Source organism: Eschscholzia californica, unplaced genomic scaffold (assembly GCF_041429995.1).
Source record: "Eschscholzia californica isolate CP2 unplaced genomic scaffold, dmEscCali1.0.p SCAF_3, whole genome shotgun sequence".
Lineage (NCBI taxonomy): Eukaryota > Viridiplantae > Streptophyta > Magnoliopsida > Ranunculales > Papaveraceae > Eschscholzia > Eschscholzia californica.
Genome location: NW_028238420.1, coordinates 3,327,325 through 3,351,404, shown reverse-complemented (window position 1 = coordinate 3,351,404; position 24,080 = coordinate 3,327,325). Strand labels below are relative to the sequence as shown.

The following is a 24,080-nucleotide window of genomic DNA, read 5'->3' as shown; positions in this document are numbered from 1 at the left end:
TGAAAATTGGAGGGACGGTTCCCCTAATAGGGAAGGTCAAATCTGACAATTTTGGTCTGGTTTGGACGTCCCCTTATCAAGAATTGCGAAAGTAGGAACTAGTTTCTATTTTCGACTATTTCAGTAATCTTATTCAAAATGGTCTTTTAGGAAACCAAATTTGAGTTAGGGTTCTATATAATGACCCTTAGGACAATGAATAAGATATGGAATTTCTCTAAGAGTTTTCTTACTCTACAACATCAAGTAGAGAGGAGAAAGTGGGCTAATTCCCAAAAACTATCAACTAGTCAAATTAAGAAGAAATCAAACCACCATTGGAGTTCTAGCTAGCTTACAAGGTGGAAGATTAAGTAGACCATTAGGTGTCCCAAGTAGAGGAGCTACAATTGAAGCTTTTGGTCTTCTCAAAGCGATTGGAAAGGTTCGAGGGAAAACTAGCGATTAAGGTAATATCTAACTCTTAGTTAATTATTAGTTTATGCATGATGATCTTGGGACCGTACTAATGTTAGACATGAGATGCCTGAGATTCCGCTAACAACATTAGTAGACACCACCAATACCCAACAGTTGCGTCAGAGCCTCTTGCAAATAACTAATTTTTGGTAAGTTTCAGACTAATCCATGATTGATTAGCTTGATAGTTTTGTCTAAAAGTGTTTTAGACATTCAATTTGATTGTTTTGAATGGGATTCAATAGTTTTCAAATTGATTATCAAAGATTGATGGTTTTTTTTAATAAAGCAATGTTGTTTATCTTGTTGTTAATCGCTAGCCATTCATCGAGAAACTAATCGGTTTTTTATTCAGTTACATTTTATTGATCTTGTTTTTATATCAAAAAAGTAGGAAACTCTTAAACTTCAAATGCATCTATTAGATTGGTAAAATATCAGTTACTACATAGGTAACATTTCACCCTGAATGAAGTTGCTTTTTAGATAATTCAGCTGCCTAACTTCTCAAAGGCCCTTGGTGAGAACTTCAAATGGAATACCTTGATCTATATCTGATACACTGGCCAATAAGTGGGAAAAAAGGGAACTTTTATCTTGTTGTACCTAAAGATTGTCTCCTAGAATTGGACTACAAGCCAGTGTGGACAGCCATCGAAGAATGTCAAAAGCTTGGACTCACTAAATCCATTGGTGTTAGCAATTTCCCTTGCACGAAACTTCAAATCATTCTCTCCTCAGCTACCATCTGTCCCGCTGTTGATCAAGGTCTTACTAGTCCCACTGTTCAATTTATGTGTGAATGTCACAAAATTATTATGTACTCTATGTTTACACTCCAAAGTAATGGACATTTGTATTGATCTGGCAGGTGGAGTTGAACCCAATTTGGCACCAGAAGAAATTAAGAGAGTTCTGTAAGGCCAACAATATATTGGTTAGTGCTTATTCGTCGTTAGAAGCTGCTGGAATCCCGTGGGGATCCTTGGGTGTCGTTGAGACCGAAGTGCTACACGAGATAGCTAGAACTAGAGGCAAGACTCATGCCCAGGTTGACTTTTTCTTAATACCAAAATCTCTATAGTCGTTCTGACTTATTATTTCCATTCTTTTATGTTTGTACTAACGTTCGCGGAACCTATCGAACCTATCTTAGAAATTGATCCGATTATGAAAATTAATCGAAAAGTTAAGCCAAAACTAAATATGCAAACAGAATTTAACGAGGTTCGGCTTAAAGCCTACGTCCTCGGGCGAATAAGAAATCTTTATTGAAGGATAGATAAAGATAGCTCTATAAAGAAGAGTTGTTGTGTTTGTTGTTGATGTTTAGATGTGTTGATTGGCTCCCCTATTTATATATTATTATAAGCCGGTGGGATTCCAAATTGCCGACTCCAAATTGAACCAAAAATTAGAAACAATCCAAATTGGAAACCGCCATTAATCAATTCAAACCGCCTACAGTCATGAAAACCGCCACAAGCAAACCGCCTCTCCACTTTTGGAAACTGCCCTCCATTTTTGGAAATTACCCTCTTACAATTCTCTACCTCGTACACAATTTGATACACTTCAAATTTTGGACGAACACCAGGATACTCCTTGTAAGATATATCTTCTTCTTATAGCTTCATCCGACTGCACCATATGACCATGGTTGCCTACGTACCCTTTTACAGGATCAAGCCGACCGTAGTTCTACCAACCCTTCACATAAAGTTTACCTTGTCGCCATTACGTCCTTTCGGGCAACTTAACACGAGCCGATTTGTAGCAATTCCAGACAATGTTGAAACTTGCTACACGTCACCAGTTTAGTCAACATGTCCGCGGGATTCTCATCTGTGTGTACCTTCATGAGAGAAACATCACCTTCCTCCATGACATCTCGTACAAAGTGATACCTGACATCGATATGCTTAGTACGAGCATGATGTACCTGATTCTTCTCCAAGTGGATTGCACTTTGACTATCACACCATACATCTACGCACTCCTGCTTAATCCCTAGATCATCCAGAAAACCCCACAACCACAATGTTTCCTTCACACCCTCGGCCATAGCCATATACTCGGCCTCCGTAGTAGATAACGCAACTGCAGATTGTAACATGGATCGCCAACTAACTGGAGCACCATGTACCCTAAATACATAACTAATAGTAGATCGTCTTCTATCTAGATCGCCAGCATAATCCGAGTCAACGTAGCCGCTTACCTGACATGTGTCTCCACCAAAGCACAACCCCGTATCAACGGTACCCTTTAAGTACCTCAATACCTACTTCACAGCTTCCCAATGTGTCTTTCCCGGGTTTGCCATAAACCTACTAACCACACTGACCACTTGTGAAATATCCGGACGAGTACACACCATATCGTACATCAAACTGCCAACTGCACTAGCATACGGTACACGATCCATATGATCCTTCTCCACCGTAGTAGTGGGAGATTGTCTTCCCGAGAGTCTGAAGTGTGGTGCCAAAGGTGTTGACACTGCCTTCGCATTCTGCATCCCAAACCGAGAAACTAATCGTTCGATGTAACCTTTCTGACTCAAGTACAGTTTCTTACTTGACCACTCTCTCTTAATCTCCATTCCCAGTATCTTCTTTGCAACGCCCATGTCTTTCATCTCAAACTCTTGACTGAGTTGAGATTTCAACTTATCTATCTCCACCATGCTTCGAGAAGCAATAAGCATGTCATCCACATACAAAAGGAGATAAATAAAGTCACCTTCGCGAAGCTTCTTGATGTATACACAACAATCATAGTCACTTCTGCGAAAACCATGCTTTAGCATGAAAAAATCAAATCGTTTGTACCATTGGCGAGTGGATTGTTTCAATCCGTAAAGAGACTTCCTCAAACGACATACTTGATTTTCTTTGCCCTCAACCTTGTATCCCTCAGGTTGAGCCATATAAATTTCTTCTTTCAAATCTCCGTGCAAGAAGGCGGTTTTTACATCGAGTTGTTCCAACTCAAGATCTCTGTGAGCAACAATACTCAATAACACCCGAATAGAAGTATGTTTCACGACCGGGGAGAAAATCTCATTGTAGTCGACCCCTTCTTTCTGTGCATAACCCTTGGCCACTAGTCTTGCCTTATACCTTGTACCCTTGATCTCAGAAGAATCCTCTTTTTTTTTGTACACTCATTTACAACCAATAACAGACTTACGTTCGGGCATCGGGACAACCTCCCATGTCTTGTTCTTGTGAAGAGACTCCATCTCTTCTTGCATAGCAACCAACCAACTCTCTCTTTCCTTCGCGGTAATAGCTTGTTTGAAGGTGACCGGCTCGTCGTCTTCCACCGAGAGTGCATATTCAACCACATTTGCCTGCCCGTAATGCCTAAGAGGTTTGTCTGACCCTAACCTCTGTACCGGCTTATATAACCGTTTCGGCCTAGTGTGTACCGAAATATCCTGATGTTGTTGTTGAAAAACTTGTGTACCTTCTCCTTTAACCTTTTCCTGATCGAGTTCATCAATTTTCTCATCCTGAGTACTATTTTGATGCTCCACCTGATCATGATTCCTAGAAACCCATTGGTCTTCGGCTTCCACTACTTGAGTTTTAGTAGACCCAACATCACCACAACTAGGCACCGTAGCTTTCGCCGTAGCTACAATAGATGACTGATCAAACACGACATCTCTGTTGATTACAAACTTCTTGTCTTCCGTACACCATAACCGATAACCCTTGACTCCTGTAGCATATCCTAAGAAAATTGCCTTCTTTGCTCTATTATCAAGTTTGTTACCTTTGACATGGTAATAGGCCGTACAATCGAAAACCCTAAGTCTCCCGTAATCGGCATGTTCACCTGACCATACCTCATAAGGTATGATGCCATCTAACGAAGAATGTGGAGACCTGTTCACAATATAACAAGTTGTAGCAACATATTCTGCCCACCATTCTACGCATAATCCCGAATTGGAGCGCATACATCTAGCCTTCTCAAGTAGTGTACGGTTCAATCTCTCTGCGGCTCAATTTTGCTGAGGTGTGTTTACTATTGTCCAGTGCCTCACAATGCCTTCCGGATTACAACACTCCTTGAATGCCCCATCCGTGTACGCAGTCTCATTATCCGATCTTAACGTCTTCAGCTTTCATCCCGTTTTGTTCTCAACCATTGCTTTCCACACCAAGAACGTGTTGAATACCTCATTCTTATGTTTTAGAAAATAAAGCCAGACAAATCTCGAATGATCATCAACGAATGTAAAAAATACTTGGAACCACTCTTGGAAGCTAACTTTGTCGGTTCCCAGACATCGGTATGTACATAGTCTAATACCTCTTTGCTTCTGTGCTTGCTTGTAGAGAACATCACCCTGTGTGCCTTCCCGAACACACAATGCTCACAGAACTCCATGCAAGGCTTCACCATGTCTTTCCACAAGCCTTTCACGCACATCAAAGATAGACCCTTTTCTGACATATGCCCAAGGCGCATATGCCAAAGCCTCGTACTAGCCGTTGGATCCCTTCCACTGATTCCTACTGCTACATCTCCCGTAATTGTTATCCCCAAAAGTTTGTATAAATTACCGTAACGAGTACCTCTCATTACCACCAAAGAACCCTTAATGACTTTTATGGAGCCATTCTATAATTATCTTACAGCCGTTCCGCTCTAACACACCGAGGGAAATTAGATTTTTCCGCAAATCGGGTATGTGTCTTACGTCCGTCAATGTTCTTACCACTCCATCGTGCATCTTGATACGTATTGTTCCGAGTCTCACAGTTTTACATATATTATCATTACCCATTATAATTGTACCACCATCTATACTCCTATAGGTAGTAAACCACTTCATATTTGGACACATGTGGTGTGACGCCCCTGAATCAAGCATCCACTTATCGGAGATATTCTCAGACACCTCTGTCACCGAGAAACATTCGTCCGGGTCTTCTGACACATATCCCGCCTCTTGCATCTCTTGTTTCTCCTTGTAGCCTTCGTTCTTTTGCTTCAACTTTCTCTTTGGACAAACCGCTTTAAAGTGGCCAAGCTCACCACAACTAAAGCACGTTTTCTTGAAAGAGCCTCTAGATTTGGATATAGATTTCCCGCCCTTTTCCTCTTTCATTACTCCTCCCCCTTGTTGCAAACAACCATTGTGCTTGATCCTTGTCTACTCCATCAGACGTCATACCGCTAGTAGCAACCTTACGAAGGTCATCCGCTAATAACAAATTTCTCGTCTCTTCCATGCTTAGACTATCACCAACAAGCATCAAAGTTTGAACAAGGTTCTCATAAGATTTAGGTAATGAAAGTAACGATATGAGGGCTTGGTCCTCATCCTCAACCTTAACATCAATATCCTTCAAATCTGAGATAATCTTGTCAAACCTATTCACATATTCCTGAATAGAAGAACCCTCTTCCATTCTACATGTGAATAATTTGGATTTTAAGTAGACCCGGTTCGTTAAAGTTTTTATCATGAAATTGCTTTCTAACTTTAACCACACACTCGCCGTCGTTGTTTCTCCGTCTACTAGGAACGCCACGTACCTCTCAAGACACAACATAATGGTTCCCCGTGCTTCGAGATCTAACTCTTCCCAATCCTCATCTAACATATCTCCTGGTTTCTTTCCCGTCAACGTCTTGTGTAATTTCTGCGAGATTAGCAGATTCTTCATCTGCATCCGCCAATAACAAAAATTGTTTTTCCCATTGAACTTCTCTATCTCATATTTCCTTGATTTGACTGTACCACTTCTCTATCCCATCTTCTCTTCGTTCAATCTCAACAAGGCTCTGGTACCAATTGTCAGTACTAAAAATCGCGGAAGCTATCGAACCTATCTTAGAAATTGATCTGATAATGAAAATTAATCGAAAAGCTAAGCCAAAACTAAATATGCCAACAGAATTGAACGAGGTTCGGCTTAAAGCCTACGTCCTCGGGCGAACAAGAAATCTTTATTGAATGATAGATGAAGACGACTCACACAACCCGCAAGTTCGTCTCAAGATGGTACCGTATAGAAATTAACCTTTTATACTAGATCTTCAACGACCGAGAAATTGAACACCGCTCAAAACTATGAACAAAATTTCTCTCACTTACTCACACTCCCTAACTCTCTATAAAGAAGAGTTGTTGTGTTTGTTGTTGATGTTTAGATGTGTTGATTGGCTCCTCCATTTATATATATTATTATAAGCCAGTAGGATCCCGAATTGCCGACTCCAAATTGAACCAAAAATTGGAAACAATCCAAATTGGAAACCGCCATTAATCAATTCAAACCGCCTACAGTCATGAAAACTGCGACAAGCAAACCGCCTCTCCACTTTTGGAAACTGCCCTCCACTTTTGGAAACTGCCCTCTTACATTTTACTTTTTACGATTAGTTAATTTCATACATTTGTATCACAAAACTAATTTTTATTTTATTTGAAAATAGTCCCACATTAACAAACTCTGATAAGTTTGATGTACGTTTGAGATGGGTATATGAGCAAGGGGTGATTGTGTTGGTGAAGAGCTTTAACGAATAGAGGATGAAAACTAACTGTGTTTGACTGGGAATTGACTAACGAAGACTTGAAAAAAATCAGTCAAATTCCTCAGCGTTGAGGATTTCCTAGTGGTGATATATGGGTTTTGACCAAAGGACCATTCAGATCTGAAGAAGAGCTTTGGGATGGAGCAATATAAAAATTAGTGGCGGTCCTTGAAGTTTCTAGATTGAGTTGAAAACAATTTTTTCACCAAATTGATGCGAGACGGGACTAGAGAGTGGTTTCCAACCGGACATACTAGTATGTATTTACTATCTTATTTGGTAACAAATTTAAGTTTGAAATTTCCAACCAATAATGCAGAGATGATGAAGAAAAACGTAAGTGTGTTTAGAGATCACTTTTTTCATATTTATATTTAAGTTACAACCCAAAACTATTTATTATTTACGGGTGAGATTTTTTTTCTCTCGATTTCCTTTGGGTCATTTTTGTTGTTTTCGGTGTAACGATTCAACAAGTTGACTTAACGAATCTGTAACTGAATCACTGGAGAAACAGGTTACTACTTTGATTTTTTTGTAAATCAATCAAGAAAACTTTCGTTCCAAATTAATGTAGGAAGACTAAGGTAGAGAACCATTTCCACCACCACCAAAACCACAATCACCACTACCACCAAATATTAATCAATCTCCACAAAAACAAGATCTTTTTGACCGATTCACTAACCTATTCTTCTTTTGTTATTAAAACAACGTTCTCACTTCAAAAGCTTATATCAAATTCATGGTTTCATGATCTCAAGGGGTCTAGATCAAAGCAACATTCTTCTTAGCAAATTCATTGACAAATGTTCATTCTTAGGTTTCGATGATTATGGGTTTTCCAGCGTAAAACACAACCAGATATATATCTTTATAATACAATGATCAAAGCTTTACCTCATACTGATTCTGCTAAAGATGCAATTTTTTGTATAATAGAATGCAAGTTATGGATTTCAAACCAGATATATATTCTTTTCCATTTGTATTAAAATCTGTAGCTCATTTATCTGGTGTTGAATTAGGAAAACAGATTCATGGTCAGTCAATTCGAACTGGGTTAGATTCGGATGTTCATGTTGTAACGGGTTTAATTCAGATGTATTCTGCTTGTGGGTTTGTTTTTTAAGCTCGGAAGTTGTTTGACAATATTCCTCTGAGAGATGTAGTCTCTTGGAATGCAATGGTTGCTTTTTTTTGTTGAAACGAATGCAATGGTTGCTGGGTATGCTAAAGTTGGCGACATGGACGGTGCACGAGAACTTTTCGATGAAATGCCAGAGAGAAATGTGATCTCTTGGACAACCATTATTGCGGGTTATGCTCAAACGAACCAATTGCATTTTGTAAATACAATTTAAACTTTAGGGTAAAATTGTAATTTGGCATTGAAATTAGACGGTAGTTAGCTTCCTTCGACGGTCAGTGGGGTCAACTGTTAGTCCGTGACCCAAAGGCTATAACTGACAAACTTGTGACTTAAACACTAAAGTCGGTACTTATCCTTGACCCAAACTCTAAATATCCCTTAGGAAAACAGAGAGAAGTACAAGTCTTGTTTTTACTAGAGTTTACAGCTAGATTATGAACAAAGTTGTTAAACTTTCTATTAACAAACAAAAAGAAGATTCTATCAAAAGATGAAGTCAAGCTCCTAGCTTCATTCAAAACATGCTTAGAAGTCTAGTGAGTTATATGCTTGGGACTATTCAAAAAGTTATTCACATTGGTTATGTCTCCTTCTAAGATAACTTGCTTAATCCCGTGCTCTTTAGCCCATCTAATCCCGTGCAGACAGCCTTTACTCTCTCCCTCATCTACTGATCTGCTTGAGTATAGGGAGGATTCTTTTGCAAGTTGTTTCCTTATGGAATCAGAAATAATAACAGCTATATAAGTGACAAAAGATATCTTATCCCAAGAGGCATCATAGTTAATTTTCAGAAATCCTTGTGGAGGTGGACACCATTTAGAAATAACAACTATGTTTTCTTGAGGATAAGTCTTTAAGGACATGGTTTGAATATGAAGATAGCTGTTAATAGTTGAAGCAAGATGCTCAGTGTTGAGTGGTTTTTCCTTGAATATTATGTCACATCCATGTTTCCAAAAGAGCCGTATGGTGGTTGAGATAGTTTCAAGTGTGGTTAGGGAGTTGGTTTGCTCATTGGAAACATCTAGACTATGATATGCATTGCACCATTCTACTAAGGTTGTGGGTTCTCTTTGAAACCTCTGTGTTAGTGCAAGTTTGTGGAAGAGGGCTTCATCAGAAACCTTGCACATAGGACAAAGAGGTAGGATGTTGACCATGTTAGTGTGTAGCAGTGAGTTAAGGGGGAGAATATTATGTGCTAATTTCCACAAGAATAAAAGGATTCTAGGATAAACTCTTAATTTCCACAATAGTTTTCAAAAGATTGAGTCAAGACAAAAAGATATATTGGGAGTATGAATCATATGTTATAGAGATGAGGCAGAGAAAATTCCTGGCTGTGATAACTTCCATTTTTGTGTGTCTAGTTGTGAAGTGAGAGATATACTTAGGATTTTGTTAATGAGATGAGGTGGAAATAAGAGATTGAAAAGTGTTTGTTTCCAAGTAAGATCAGGCCAATGAGAGATGATGTAGTGGATGAAAGAGTGAAGTGGAGGAGCGAAGATAAGTGTGATGGAATAACAATCAAATTGGAAAAAAACTGAATGTACGGAAGCTTTGAAACTCATATCAAACTATCGGATGCTTACGGAAAGAAAAAGAGAGGGATGGACAAATTCAGCGTTAATTTGACGTAAATCTCTATTTCAATGATTGGATTAACACCACTTTCTCTCTCTTGATGAAAACGGGTGTGAATCCAAACTGGTGGTAGAGATTCACTACAATTATCAGGTTGCTTCGAGAACTAAAATAATCAATTGGTCAAAAATAGACTGCTAAAACAGAATGAGGTTTAATAATGTAAACTAATAATCAATTACAGGAACGCATTATAGAGGTGAGCTTCCTTACATTACCCTTTTGCTCTTTTTTTTTGTTGTTGAAGGAAACCCTTTTGCTCTTTTTGTCATCCACCCCGATTAATAAATTCGTCACTGATTCCGTCACTCTAAGCAACAGTGTGAATTTAAAATTTTCTTTTTATTATCTTCCAAAATAAAATGGAGGCTTCTAAAATAGATATAAAACATGTCAAGTACTTAAGTTTATTGAAACTCAAATCGATTCAGTAACATAAGTTTATATTAGCAAAATGATTGCAATATTAAACCTAGAATACCTCTTCAATGCATCATATCATTATACTATTTTCCTCTTGCTAAAAAAACCCATTATATATCTTTTAGATAAAAGAGAGATATTTCAAGTCATTATAGAAATATTTGAGGAAATAAATAATAGGGACAAATATATTTTGTCATTGCGATCTTTATGTTACTAACCGTACAAAAAGACGAGTCTAAGGTGGTGTTTATCTTTTCCAAAGTCGGACATAAATTGTGATTTGGATTTTTGATTTGTCCAAATCGACAGACAAATTCGGGTTGGTGGGGGGGACTATAGTCCACCCCTGATCCTATGGTAGATCAACCACTGCCTCTATATATAGTATGACTCTGAAGACAAGAGATAAACCACACAGAGAAAGAAAACAGAGAGAGAGAATGGGGAGTTGTAGTATACCAGTGAAGAGTCTGAGCTCAGGAAGGGAGATGCCTGTAATAGGTATGGGAACTGCTGACAGCAATCTAGCAGGCTCTGATGCTTCAAGATTAGCACTAGTGAAAGCTATAGAGGTTGGTTATAGACACTTTGATACAGCTTCAATTTACCAGAGTGAGCAAAACCTTGGAGATGCCATTGCTCAAGCACTTGAACTTGGTCTCATCAAATCTAGAGATGAACTATTCATTACTTCCAAGCTATGGTCTTCAGATTCTCACCCCGATCGTGTCGTCCCTGCTCTTCAAGAATCCCTCAGGTAATAATGTTAAACATGCTAATAAGTAAGATCAACTTAAGAATTGTCGATGAGAATATAGATTTTCTTTATGTAGGAAGCTTAAATTGGAGTATCTTGATCTATATCTAATACATTGGCCGGCAAGCTCGACACCAGGGATTTATGAGTTCCCTATACCAAAAGATGAGATCTTTCCGTTGGAGTATGAGACTATTTGGGCAGCCATGGAAGAATGTCAGAGGCTTGGGCTTACAAAATCTATTGGTGTTAGCAACTTTTCTTCCAAGAAGCTCCAAACTATATTGAACACCGCCACCATCCCTCCGGCTGCCAATCAAGTAAGCTATTCTTCCTCTATCATGGACTCATGGTGTTACTACAAAAAAAAGTCAGCCATTGCATCTGAGTCGTCTAACTAAGTAAGACTTGTTTTATTGTGGGTCAAAATAGTCATTTCAGGTTATTTCACGATAGACTCTTAATTTAGACTTACTTTATATTTCGCTCAAATGGGCCTATAATCAGAGCCAAGGATAGTCATTCAGATAAGTCAGATAAAAACGAACATTCTAAAATCTGACTCGAGATGGTCATAATAAACTCGAGTCAGATTTCTGATCCGAAGCCAACTCCTCTATTATTGCTTCACCAACCAAATGGAATTTGGACTCACCTACTCAATGTGAGTTCCTATAACATTAACTTGTCACCGACTAACGATATATGTTATATTTGGAAGGTGGAGATGAACCCAGTTTGGCAACAGAAGAAATTGAAAGAGTTTTGTGACGCCAACAATATCCTGCTTACAGCATATTCGCCTTTGGGTGCTAAAGGAACCTCATGGGGAAGCAATAAAGTTATGGAGTCTGAGGTTCTGAAACAAATTGCTATGGCGAACGGGAAGTCTGTTGCTCAGGTGTGTTGTTATAATCATTATCTCTCTAAACCAGAGTCAGACTTAATCTTATCATGCATATTTTGTTTCAGGTTAGTCTGAGATGGTTATACCAAATAGGTGCAACTATGGTAGTGAAAAGTTACAATGCAGAAAGAATGAAGGAGAACCTGAAGATATTCGATTGGGAGTTGAGTGATGAAGACATGAAAGCAATCAGCGAGATTCCTCAGCGTCGAAATTTTGCTGGTGATATTCTGATTTCAAGTAACGGGCCCTTCAAATCCGAAGACGAACTCTGGGATGGAGAAGTATGATCCCTCAATTCAGAACAAGCTCCTTTTATCTGCATAATGCCCGAAGTGTTCGTACTTTTGGCCTGTTGTTTGCTAATAAATAGAATCTTGCAACTCCATTGTACTTTTCACTAGTTTTTAGATTCAGTACAAGTGAAGAAAGCAAAAGAAATAAAGGATAGCATTTCATGTGTTATATTACCTGGTATCTTCCATAAATTGTTCATATGTAGTTGGCAAGCTGACAGGGGTGTCACCGGTGCAGAATGGCATGGTCTGCTCAAAAAGTTCGTAAGGAAACTAATACACTTAAATATAAACTTGAGAAGATAAAAAGGGTTACCTGCAAAGAGCGGATCTTTAAGCAAAGCAAGGTTTTTATGAACTAGTACATTTCTGCTGTTGGAGGCAAGCATATCAACTCATTTCCATAGCGGATAAGCAATCCAAGACTAAAAAGTGAACGTCCCACTAACTGTAAATAGGAAAGCTATAAGAAGAATAATATATCGTAAGCTAACGTAGATTACAGGCTTGAAAGCATGACTGCATAAGATTGGAAATAACTGACTTGAATCTTAGACATTATCAATGACTACCACATATGCAAATGGAGAGAAAGACATAGTAACCAGCCACTGAGATTTCCTTATCAAGTAAATCTAGCCCAATGTTCTTCAACCTAGCTTTTCGATAGTTCAGTGCAAGTCACTTACTCTTTTATTCTTGAAGTATTTGGGAGCTCGTTTTTATAGAAAAACAATATCAATGTCTTTGACAACCAAACAGCTTTAAGAATCTTAGTTATAGTGCACTAAATGTCAGCATCCGCTAAAACTACATAATATCTTGATCGAAGAGTAACTTTTGAGCGAAATTACGAAAGAAGATTTAGAAAAGTCCAACATTTTATATATTCTTTCGCTTTTTACAGAAATTTACCGTAAAACAACGTAAAATAGAGGAATTGTCACTACTCACTAAACAGTCGACCTTCGAAGTACACCTAGATAGAGAGACAAAAAATAATCAAAAAGTCAAATAGGATAGAAACAGCAGACACCTTGTTACAACTCACCTTTCAATCATCTTCATATCATAGTCTGCAAATAATATGCAGCTACCATACAAATAAACATATGGGCTCAACGTCATCTTCTTATGAGTCTAGTGTGATCTCTAAAACAACTAAACAAGGATACATCCTTTTAACTAAGTGTCGAGCACAAACCAATATATGCTTAATCCAAATCACCTTTTATCTTTTCTGCATTTTACTAATTAACAACTCCACTGAAGTCTTCATAGCATAAACCCTAGTTTGGGTATATCTGTAACACAAGTAGTCTTGATAGCACAACCCCAAATAAAAGATATGTTTGGCTTTTGCATAATACTATAATGTGAAATATACATGTATTTAACATGTGCTCTGCTTACACTTGAAGATGGGAGCAGCGAAGTGATCAAAAGTATGATTTTCCACTAAACAAAACATATCCGTGAACAAAGAGACTGAAGTTTATACCGAAATCGAAATTTAATACCGTGGTCTTAGATCTTAGTTATCTGTTCCTCTGCTTTACTTAAAATCTTACTTTTAGATTAAATAATGGTAAATTGTAAGTTGTCTGAAAAAGATATGAACCTAGAACAGTATTTTATCATGATTGTGTACAGAACTACACATACATACAAGATATACAATTACATTACATGTATAATGTTTCCGATCATTATATTGAGTACCTGCATCATCAACATAACAATCATTTGAGGCACGAGAATCATTCTATCTTTCCTTCTAAAACAATAACAAGATAAAAGATACTAACGTACAAAGGCGTAATCATTATCCTCAGTTTCAAACAGAAAATCATTTAAACGGCTTTCTGGAAGTTAAAACAAGCTGACCATGACAACGTCAGAGAAATTCTATTTTCAGAAATGAATTAAGAGCCTAACCTGCTTACAATCAACTGCAAGGTTGTCGAGACGTTTAAGAAACAGCTGAATAAGAGATTCAACTAGAATTCCACCTTTTCCTGCCACTTTTCTAAGTGAGCATAGACACCTGAAATATAGTCAATAAATGAGCACCTCATACTACTGAGCACCCCTCATTCCAAACTTCCCACACACAATGACAAAATGAATAGAGAAATCAGATCTAAGATCTTGACTTATTATGAAAAATTAGCGCAATATGCACATAGTTGACTGTGAGATACAAGAGTCATACGGCACAACACAAAATGTTTCATGTAAGATCACATGAAAAGAGAAACAAGTGACAGTGTTAAACTTGGCTAGTAGGCTGCGGGTGAACAAGTTCCATGGTGTACAGTCGTGTACAAGATATGGTAAACCAAAAAGAAGTGCAGCCCTGCTTTTATTTGCAATAGTTTAGGAAAAAAACTACTGACACCCATATCATGTCAAATAATAATGGATCGGATCATAACTCATAAGAAATAGTATAACATTTTTTCTGCCGGAGAAGCTTACATAGCTGATTATAAAAACTTCAAAAAACAATATTCACTTCATTGACTTGGCTGGTGCTAATTCAGCCTCGCATGTCATTTCAGTTGCAAAATCAATTTTTTTTAGATCTCTCTAGATAAAACGTCTGCCATGTACGAAATGAAATTTGTAGAGGAAATAATACAATCTATATCATGTATGAAGTTAATGGTTGATGTAAGGAATAACTCTACTCTTAGCAAAGGGCAGTGCATGAAGTGAATTTCTTCATGACGCCATTGAGGGTGCTCAGCAAAGAGATGGGAAGAATCAAGTTAGGCTCACTGACACCCTTCTGCTTACTAGGTAAGTATAGTGGTAGTTCACGTTAGAGAAACAAGAATTTTCTTTAGTGGAGGTCTAGCACAATAAAATTACCACGAGATATAATGAAAGCGATATACATAAGAACATAATATTTAAGAGTAGAGTCTCGGAAGTAGACCCAACAGATGTGGCCAAATAGATCAGAAGAAACCAGGTGAAGGAAGGAATTCTTCCTAGAAGTGGCTACCATCCTACCACCCAAGCATCAGTGTGATAAAACCAAAGCTCAGAAAGTAACTGATGAAAGTATAAAAGAAAAGGGAGATTCCAACCGAAGGCCATATTTATAATCAGATTCGGGCCAACCAACTAATACATGATGAAGCTTCTAACCAGGCTCACCAACAATTTAATCTGGTCGAAATACCAGATTGAGACACTTGTATCAGTGTTGAAGAACTAATAATTTTGAAAAGAAAAATTACAGCTAAGGCTGCAAGTACTTACTCGATGCAAGCATGGAGAACTGTCAGGAAAGAATGTCGAACAATCATGTGCTTGAGGTCTTGCTCAAGCTCTTCATGACATCATCAATAACAAATATTGTACTCTTCAGAAACTGGGTAATGCTCGATTATCAACCTGCACACAGGAAAAAGTGAGCTATTATTGCCTATCAGATTTTTATTATTATAAATTTTATGGGATGACTTCGTCATCGTAATTTTGTAAGTGGACTTTTTTTCTTCTGTTCCTCTCGTTGGCTCACTTTTATGTGAGTTTACACATGTGCAAACAAAACGAGCTGAATATTCCCTTTTAGTATTCTTTGTCCTGTTGGATACTCATCTAAAACACTTATCGACTCCTTCCGGACACCAACTTCAATGGGTTTAACGTGACATTCTGTAATTGGATCAAAATCATGATAGGACCATAAGTAACCACCTGAAGCTAACGTCTTTTGTGTGTAATGAATTACTGGTTGATTCCAAATAACAAAATAAACAAATTAAGTACACCAACAAATGACCAAATAGCTAAGACAAGGAAATACTGTATTTGACACCTCGTGGCGGTGTGAACACAAATATGCAAAACCGTAAACAGATAAAATCTAATAAACCAAAAGCAACAACACAGGAATTTCAATAAGCAAAAAACACAAACCTGGGCAAGAACAAAACCACATAGAGCAAAAGTGGAGAAGGCGTCGGTATAGATTTCGTTCTCATCCAAATGTCCGATATTGAGCTCAACTGAAGCATGATCCATTTAGGTTATCAACCTGTTTGTTGTCGAACTGTAAAATCGAAAAGATAAACAACACTTAACCATTCTAGGGTAAATATAATACACACAAAATCAGATGCACAGATAGAGAACAAGTTTTTTATAGTTCTAATTAACCAAAAAAGGAAGTCTTTTTATTTCTCTTTACCATTTCCTTGGGATATAAAGATCCATCTTCTGCCCTTCACCCTTATATGCATCTTTACGGGTTTCTGCTCATAACTAAAAAATATAAAGTGTAATTTGAACTGACTGCTAATGATAACCCTAATTGCACCTAAGAGGTTAGAGGGTTTGACTATAAATTAGTCTAAGAAACGATTAGATGTAAAGATAACCCTAATTTTCATGAAAGGGGTTAGGGTTGTTTATCTATTAGTCTGAAAAAAAAAACAATGTACAGAAATGCAAAATAAGAACACTAAATTAGAAGAATCAAGAGGGGAGTGGGTTTACCAAAGAAAAACCGATGAAACTTGCAATTGTGTGAGAGAGAGAGAAGAAATGCCCTAAATTAGAAGAATCAAGAGGGGAGTGGGTTTACCCGATGAAACTTGCAATTCTGAGAGAGAGGGAAGAAATGCCCTAAAAATGGAACAAGCATAGTAGAAGCAAAACTTGGAGGTTTATCTCCCGCGGAAACCCTAAAAATGGGAACAATTATAATAGACCAAAATACCCCCAAATGTTAAATTAGGGCAAAAAGTAGGCGTTGCCCGGAGGTTTATCTTCTTCCCAAACTACTACTAATTCACGCGGATAACAACGGTCATACCAAATTCAAATTTCAAATTGCTACACCTCCCCTCCACCAACGGTTACTTTCCCTCCAAAATTTCCACCACCGCCTCTTCCAACGGCTAATTTCCACATTATTAATATTGATTCTCTCTCTGGTCTTCTTGTCACTTTTGATTTTGATTCATACTACTGATAGAAAGAGAAATCATGAATAAGAGAAAGAGGGTTTCTTCTTCTGCTACTGCTACTAATGGTGATGATGAAGAGAAATCTGGTCGTATGATGAAGAAAAGGATGAAGATTCATAAATCAAGAACAGATTGTTTGAAAAAGAAAACTTATGAATTGTCTGTACTTTGTGGGGTTGATGTTGCATTATTAAGTTTTGCTCCTGATGGATCACTATTAAGTTCTTGGCCTGAAAATCAAACTGAAATTGTATCTGTCATTCAAAGATATAAACATATTGATTGGAAGAAAACTAGGTCATCTGGGTTATCTGATTTAAAACCCAAGAAGAAAAAGTTGAAACTTGGGGGGTTATCAAATAATAATAATACTGTGACAAGAGATTTTGGAAAAAGTTGTGATTTTTCTTTAAACAACCCTGAAACTACTACTACTACTACAGCTAGAACAACAACAAATGATCAACAGAATTTGGAAGAAGTTTGTGGTTTGGTATCACAATATCAATTGTTGGATTCTAAAGAGAAAGAAATTGAGACCCTCCTCCAACAGAGATGTTTCAATAATCAGGGCCTTAATGGTGGTACTAAAAATCAAGATGATTTTGATGACCTTGTTGCAATATTGTTTGAAGAAGAAGAGGAAGGAGATATTCATAATTGTGATGAAGTTATACATGAATTGGAAGATGATGTTCATAATAACAGGGATCATCAACAATCTTCTTCTTCAGCTTTTTCACTAAATGGTGGTAATTTAGATTGTGGGCTTCTGTCATCATCATCAATAGATGAGAAATGGATGAGTTGTCAAGAAAGGGGTAGTACTAGATTTGATCCTATTACTATTGGAGATTATCAGCAAGATGATTATGAGTTTGCCAGTGATGATCAGCAAGTTGATTTTCTTAATGGTGATGATGAGATTATTATACCTGAATGTGAAGATGAGTTCTTACAATCTTACTTCTCTGGTTTGATTTGAAGTTCAATGAGTGGAAAGGTTTTAGAATATTAATTAGGGGGAGGGAGGATTAAAGTTCAAATTTTTTTGGTGAATTTGTAGAGTTACTAATCTCAACTAACTTGATTGTTAGTAGATTGAGATTTTTTTTGTCTTGATTTTGTAAAGATTGAAGAGAATTCTTAATTAGTGTTTGTTTTCAATATAGATTTCTTATTATTCTTTTTACTGAAACTCATAATGAGGTCCAATTAGTTGTCGATTTATAATCGGTTTAGTCTATTCTCTTAAGATATTCACTATGTACCATCATAATATTTTATCTGTGTGATATTGTCTAGATCGGTAATCGTGGTGTTGATTATGTATACTGGGCAATCATGAAAACAAAATCTTCGTTTCGAAATTTTTGAGTTAAAAACTGTAGGATGACAACAGTTCATTGAGATCTTTTTGTTCCTAACAGTACAAAAAACTGTCATAACCCAAAACAAAATAATTAATAGTAGTAATAGCCGCCCTTGACAACATCTCAAGTGGAATATATCAATTCCCTCAGAAGAGAAAGAGATGCCATTGCTCAAGCACTTCAACTTGGTCTAATCAAATCTAGAGATGAACTATTCATTACTTCCAAGCTATAGATTTCTAGTTTTCAAAAAAAGCTATAGATTTCTGATTCTCACCCGGATCGTGTCGTGTCTGAAGATATTCGATTGAGAGTTGAGCGACGAAGAAATGAAAGCAATCAGCGAGATTCCTCAGTGCCGAATTTTTTCTGGTGATATTCTAATTTCAAGTAACGGGCCCTTCAAATCCGAAGACGAACTCTGGGATGGAGAAGTATGATCACTCAATTCAGAACAAGCTCCTTTTATCTGCACAATGCCCCACCATGTTCGTACTTTTCACCTGTTGTTTGCTAATAAATGGAATCTTGCAACTCCATTGTACTTTTCACTAGTTTTTTTGTGACCAGAAATGAGTTTCGTGTACTTCTCACGTGTTCTTTTGCTAATAAATTGGAAAGTTTTCACTTGTTCATGCTTGTCCAATCAAAACCTGTTTTCCCAAATTCAATCAAGCACACAATTATAAACCAAAGCTGGTATATGAGCAAAGGATCAGTATTATGAGAATCATTTCAGAGTACACAGTCCGAGTAGTTAAAAGGAAATGTCACCTCAACCCAAGGATTCAGCTACCATGAAGAAAGATTCGAGACAATAAGACTGAATGGATCTTGCTAGGCTTCGGTTGGCAGATTTACGCATGAGATCCCGCAAATATACTTAAAACACATCATATACAGATAAATCGTTTATAAGAAAATCAGATTGATTATACATTTGAATAAAAATAATACAAATGATTTGATATCAATCCTAAATTTGAATTGTCATTCATTTTTCGATTCAAGTATCAAGCTTAACTCATGACAGTAAATTGGTATACAAATTGGCTTTGCAGATTTCATTATCATGTGTAACTATGAGCGTACATAGTATAACAACCCCTTCCAGGGTTGAAGCTTAATGTCTACTTCAGATCAATAAAAACAAATATTTACAGTGGTACTGAAGATTTAAGAAGGGGAAACAAGCAAGAAGAAGCATATACTCTTATACGTCTGAAGTATATCCTTAATTACGGCAAACTTGAACTTAATCTAACACTTTGTAGGCCTCTCATAAGTTGGAGGTAAGGAAGGGCAATTCTCGTTCATTTTGGCGTACGGCTCTAATGTATTATATTGAGGCAATTCCATGCGATACTCCCCAAGAATCTGGCAGAACGGGAGGCGATCATTCTCATTACTACACCAGTTCGGCAAACTTGTTGCGTTATTCTCGAATAGTTTGAGTGTGTAAGCATCACGGATCTGTGAACATGAGTGCAGCCATGTTAAGTGAAATAATATTTTGATTCAGAGAGTAGGATTACTACAGAAGAAAGTTGGGTGAAAATAGTTGAGCCAGAGCTTCAGACTTCGGCTCAGCCCGAGAACCGATCAACCCAAACAAATAATTGGGCACTCTTGGTCATATTAGTACATTGAGTTTCAATCCTTATAATGACAATTCTTAGAAAATAAATAGTTTTTTTAACAAAATGAATGTAATAAACACTCATGATCGAATACTTACAGTAAACTCTGTAACCTGAATAGAGCTTGAAATAGGACCGAAAATTCCAGCCTCTTTATACATTTCAAGGATGAAGGCGACACATGTTGTTGATTTTCCATCACTGTACACCCAGTCATCTTGTTCCGGAATAATAAGCAACGCGTCAAAGGTTATACCTCGCTTTTCAGTCTCGGCAAGAACTCCATACAAGTCCAAACCCTGAAGCAGATACTAACGACACGTTAGGTAATCAAGTTCATTGCTCAAATCAACCAGATGTGTCGAAGATGGAATATAAAGACGATCATGCAGAAGAATGTGTACCTCAGTCCCCAATCGCTTGTTTAGAGCTTCGTTCCACATGTTAGCAGCATATGCAGGTTGAACTCGAGTCCACATGGACATAAGAGAAACAACCTGCAAACAAGGTATGCAACTTAAGAAGAATCTTAGGAAATGAATGAGAAAATAAATAAGGTTAAGAACTCAGAAATAATGCAACTATGGTAGATGCATAGCACCAATTCCTATTATATTTATATCCTGCTAATGAGGCGATTGAAACATGTGACATTAAGAAAAGCACAATTTCTCAACTATCAGTCATGTGAAAGAAATGATGAATTCAACAAAAAAAAATGTTCTATTGCTTCTGATCTATAGACAGTTCACATAACACAGTTTGGTAGTGCCTCTCCCGTCTAAAGCTATTGAGTATTTGATAGGCTAAGATGGCATTGCATTACATGGGTGTGTGAAAAGCGAAAACCTAAATGTTTCCGAAGCTGTTTGTATAAAGTGTATAGCTCTACTACCCGTGGATCAGTTGCAAAATTCAATTGATTTCTGAGAAGTACTAACTAAACTAATCAAGTTTGGAGGAGTTAAATTTTAAAAATCCCCACTCTTCCCAGTTTTTGGAAAACACGTACCAAATGAGCATCAAGAGGTGGTGGATAGTTGTCAGCAATGGTGTCGATCCAACTGAATATCATATTGTGGTAACCATATGGCTTGCCTGACATACTTCGAGCATAGGCCCACGCAGCGGTGGCATTAAACTTTGCCCGCACGTCTGGATGTAAGGGAAGCAAAGCTATGTGAGGATTGGAGTCATCCTTAAGTGCCAGTTCCCACCATTCATCCCACGGAATTACCACTATAATTTCCTGTCCCTGCAAAGCAACCCGAGAAATTAAGGAACCGACGCTAATAAATACCAAGATGATGAAGGAAATACAATTCCAACCTGTTTAACGAAATAAAGAAGAAACCTTTAAACATTTAGCCAAGTTCAGGAAAGTAAAATATACCAGCCTACACGTATTCCTATTTTAAGGAAATGCTTAGAATACACTAATCTCATGGGTATATATACCTTCTCATTTTCATGCCCAGATTCGCCGACCCAGAGGTTGCCAGAATCATCCTTTAAACAAACAGCGGTATGACCAGCAAATGCACCTGTTACCCATTTCTCCAGTGTCTCAAATCCACCCCAACGACCCCGAATTTTAGAAACTGCTAGGAAGTCACCAGAATGAATATCCCCAGGATTGATTGTTGCCTGCCAAGGCTTACTGCGTCTTTCAAATGATGCTCCCATGTGCTTTTGTAGAAAGTCTATGTTTGAATTCTGACCCATCCAAGAGTTTGAAAATAGAGGCAAGACATCCATCAAAGACCTAAAGGTCCCAAGCATTCCCGACGGCATAAGAAACACAGAAATTCCATGCTCCTTCACCTGATGAGCAATCTCAAATAATGTGAACTTCGTGCTAAACTAAAATGAACTAAATTTAACATACAGAGATCTCAAAGTTACATATTCTAACTCTGCGGGTTCTTCCCATGAATCTATCTTCAATGTATGCTCCCGAGCAATGAAATAATAGTCCCAGGTTATTCTATAGGGTGTTGCAAATACATAGAGATCCATACAAGTCCAGCTATGAGCCTCAGCAGTCTGTTGAGAAGAATGAAAGAGTTGAATCGAAAGTAAAGATGAACTAATATCATGACATATATGTTCGTGCAATACGAGACGTTTCTATTGATTGAATTACGACTATATACAGGTCATTATTGTATATAATAAAGTTTTTTGTAAGTTATCAAGAAAGAGTAACTATCTTGATGTTACCTGGTAAGCGGATCGCTCCGTTACGTGGTATGGGCACCCCTATGCATACGCTACCGTGTGAGTATCGAATACGCTAGGGGTGTACTTCTTAGGTACGCTATTAACGATTGCTTGTATGTTTTGGAATATTTTCGTAGGCAAAATATATTCTTTATGATGGATTTATAATAAACGCCTACTCTCAGACATCCTATAGTCGCAAAACTTAAAATCTAACAAGTTAATTACAAAATTCTTGTAGGTACCCAACTAGTCGAGTCTACATATTTTTACAAAAACTTTGAGTTATGACTGAAAATTCCGGTACGCTAATTTTGGGGTACATGATCGCGAACCCACCTAAAAGGGTACGTGGAATTTGGTATGCAGTACGCGATGGGATAAGAGTATCTGGTAACATTTCTTAATACAAAAAACTACGACAGTTATACAACAAATTTACGACATGTATACAACGAATTTTATTTGATGGACACAATTGTTCCACCTCATTTTCATTTATTTTTTTTCTAGTACCAGAACTTGTTGAAAGATTACTCGATCACATAAATCGGAGTGTTGTATAAGTGTTGACCCAATAGTTTTCGACATTGATATGTTAAAATAGGAACCTTGATTCACAAAATCAGTTCTATCTAACATAAATACTTAAAATTAGATTAATCAGCAAAAAGTATCAAATTATTAAGTTAGAGAGAGAGAGAGAGAGAGAGAGAGAGAGAGAGAGAGAGGAAGACCTTGAGATGGAGAATACCACCACCCAAACCCTTATCAGCATCATCAGTAAACTCCATCCAAGCTTCATTTCCATAAAAACAAGCTCCTTTCCACTCAATTGAACCATTATTAGGACTAACTGATCCAACAAAAGATGGCAATAAATCTTCAGCGCTATGTAATTTATTAAGTAATGGCCAAGAAACCTCTCTGGGTAGAATTGGTAGTACATCCTTAATCCTAAAAGGCACTTTAAAAGCCTCCATAAATTCCAATCCGAACCCTAACATTAAAAAGAACAAAATCCTCATTAACCCATAACCAGAAAACAATTCCTGGGAAGAAAACGATGCCATTGACTTCAATTGATCAGAATCAGTCGTAGAGAAACCCTAATTTTTAAAAAAGGGATGAGATAGAGAGAGAGAGAGAGTCATGGAACATGTGAGTAGGTCTTCAGTTGGCTATGTCAAAAACGTTATGAACCAAAAGAATGACGTAATGTAACCGTTAAAGATTTGAGAGCAGATATATCGTTGTCGCGTCATCTAGACCGTTGATTTCAATATATGTTGTCAGTGATCAGATTTCATACTTTTAGCGACACTCATATACTTTTAGTGACGGTGTAAAGGCATCAACGCTGATATTCCGCCCATCCAATACTAACAAAAGTGGGGTATAGGGTCAACGTTCCTTGGTTGGAGTGGTAAGAGGTATAATCTTCCACTTAGAGGTTAAGGGTTCAAGACACACTAACCAATTCAAAAAAAAAGTGGGGTATAGAATATAGTAATGTTGTTCAAAGTGACTCCTCTACTTATCAATTAAAATTGTCCAACGCTCCTTCGTGTAACGGTTAGACATCCCTCTTAAGTCCGTAAAATTGTGGGATCGAGTCTCGATGAAAGCAGTTTGCCATCA

The 24,080-nt window shown here is 37.4% G+C and overlaps 3 protein-coding genes and 1 pseudogene across 3 annotated transcripts; 2 read left to right on the top strand and 2 right to left on the bottom strand.

Annotated features, from left to right (window-relative positions):
• Positions 1–195: 195 nt before the first annotated feature.
• Positions 196–7,097, top strand: LOC147547737 (non-functional NADPH-dependent codeinone reductase 2-like; annotated as a pseudogene).
• A 1,615-nt stretch (positions 7,098–8,712) lies between these two features.
• LOC147547736 (uncharacterized) lies at positions 8,713–9,342 on the bottom strand. The gene has a single exon (XM_086666084.1). The coding sequence runs from the start codon at positions 9,340–9,342 to the stop codon at positions 8,713–8,715; it is 630 nt and encodes a 209-aa protein (XP_086522210.1).
• A 1,087-nt stretch (positions 9,343–10,429) lies between these two features.
• On the bottom strand, positions 10,430–23,657 carry LOC147547734 (uncharacterized). Its single transcript, XM_086668887.1, has 16 exons — positions 23,177–23,657; positions 22,122–22,262; positions 21,675–22,040; positions 21,229–21,471; positions 20,621–20,713; positions 20,315–20,515; positions 19,351–20,049; positions 18,854–19,229; positions 16,423–16,496; positions 16,083–16,269; positions 15,489–15,546; positions 14,154–14,262; positions 12,532–12,678; positions 12,391–12,464; positions 12,063–12,238; positions 10,430–11,370 (listed from the first exon to the last, which is right to left on the bottom strand). The coding sequence occupies exons 1-7, from the start codon at positions 23,510–23,512 to the stop codon at positions 19,837–19,839; spliced, it is 1,593 nt and encodes a 530-aa protein (XP_086525013.1). The 5' UTR covers positions 23,513–23,657; the 3' UTR covers positions 10,430–11,370; positions 12,063–12,238; positions 12,391–12,464; positions 12,532–12,678; positions 14,154–14,262; positions 15,489–15,546; positions 16,083–16,269; positions 16,423–16,496; positions 18,854–19,229; positions 19,351–19,836.
• LOC147547735 (non-functional NADPH-dependent codeinone reductase 2-like) lies at positions 10,642–12,384 on the top strand. The gene is made up of 4 exons (XM_086668888.1): positions 10,642–11,012; positions 11,089–11,332; positions 11,734–11,913; positions 11,985–12,384. Exons 1-4 carry the CDS (start codon positions 10,642–10,644, stop codon positions 12,207–12,209), a joined length of 1,020 nt encoding a protein of 339 aa, XP_086525014.1. The 3' UTR covers positions 12,210–12,384.
• Positions 23,658–24,080: the final 423 nt, after the last annotated feature.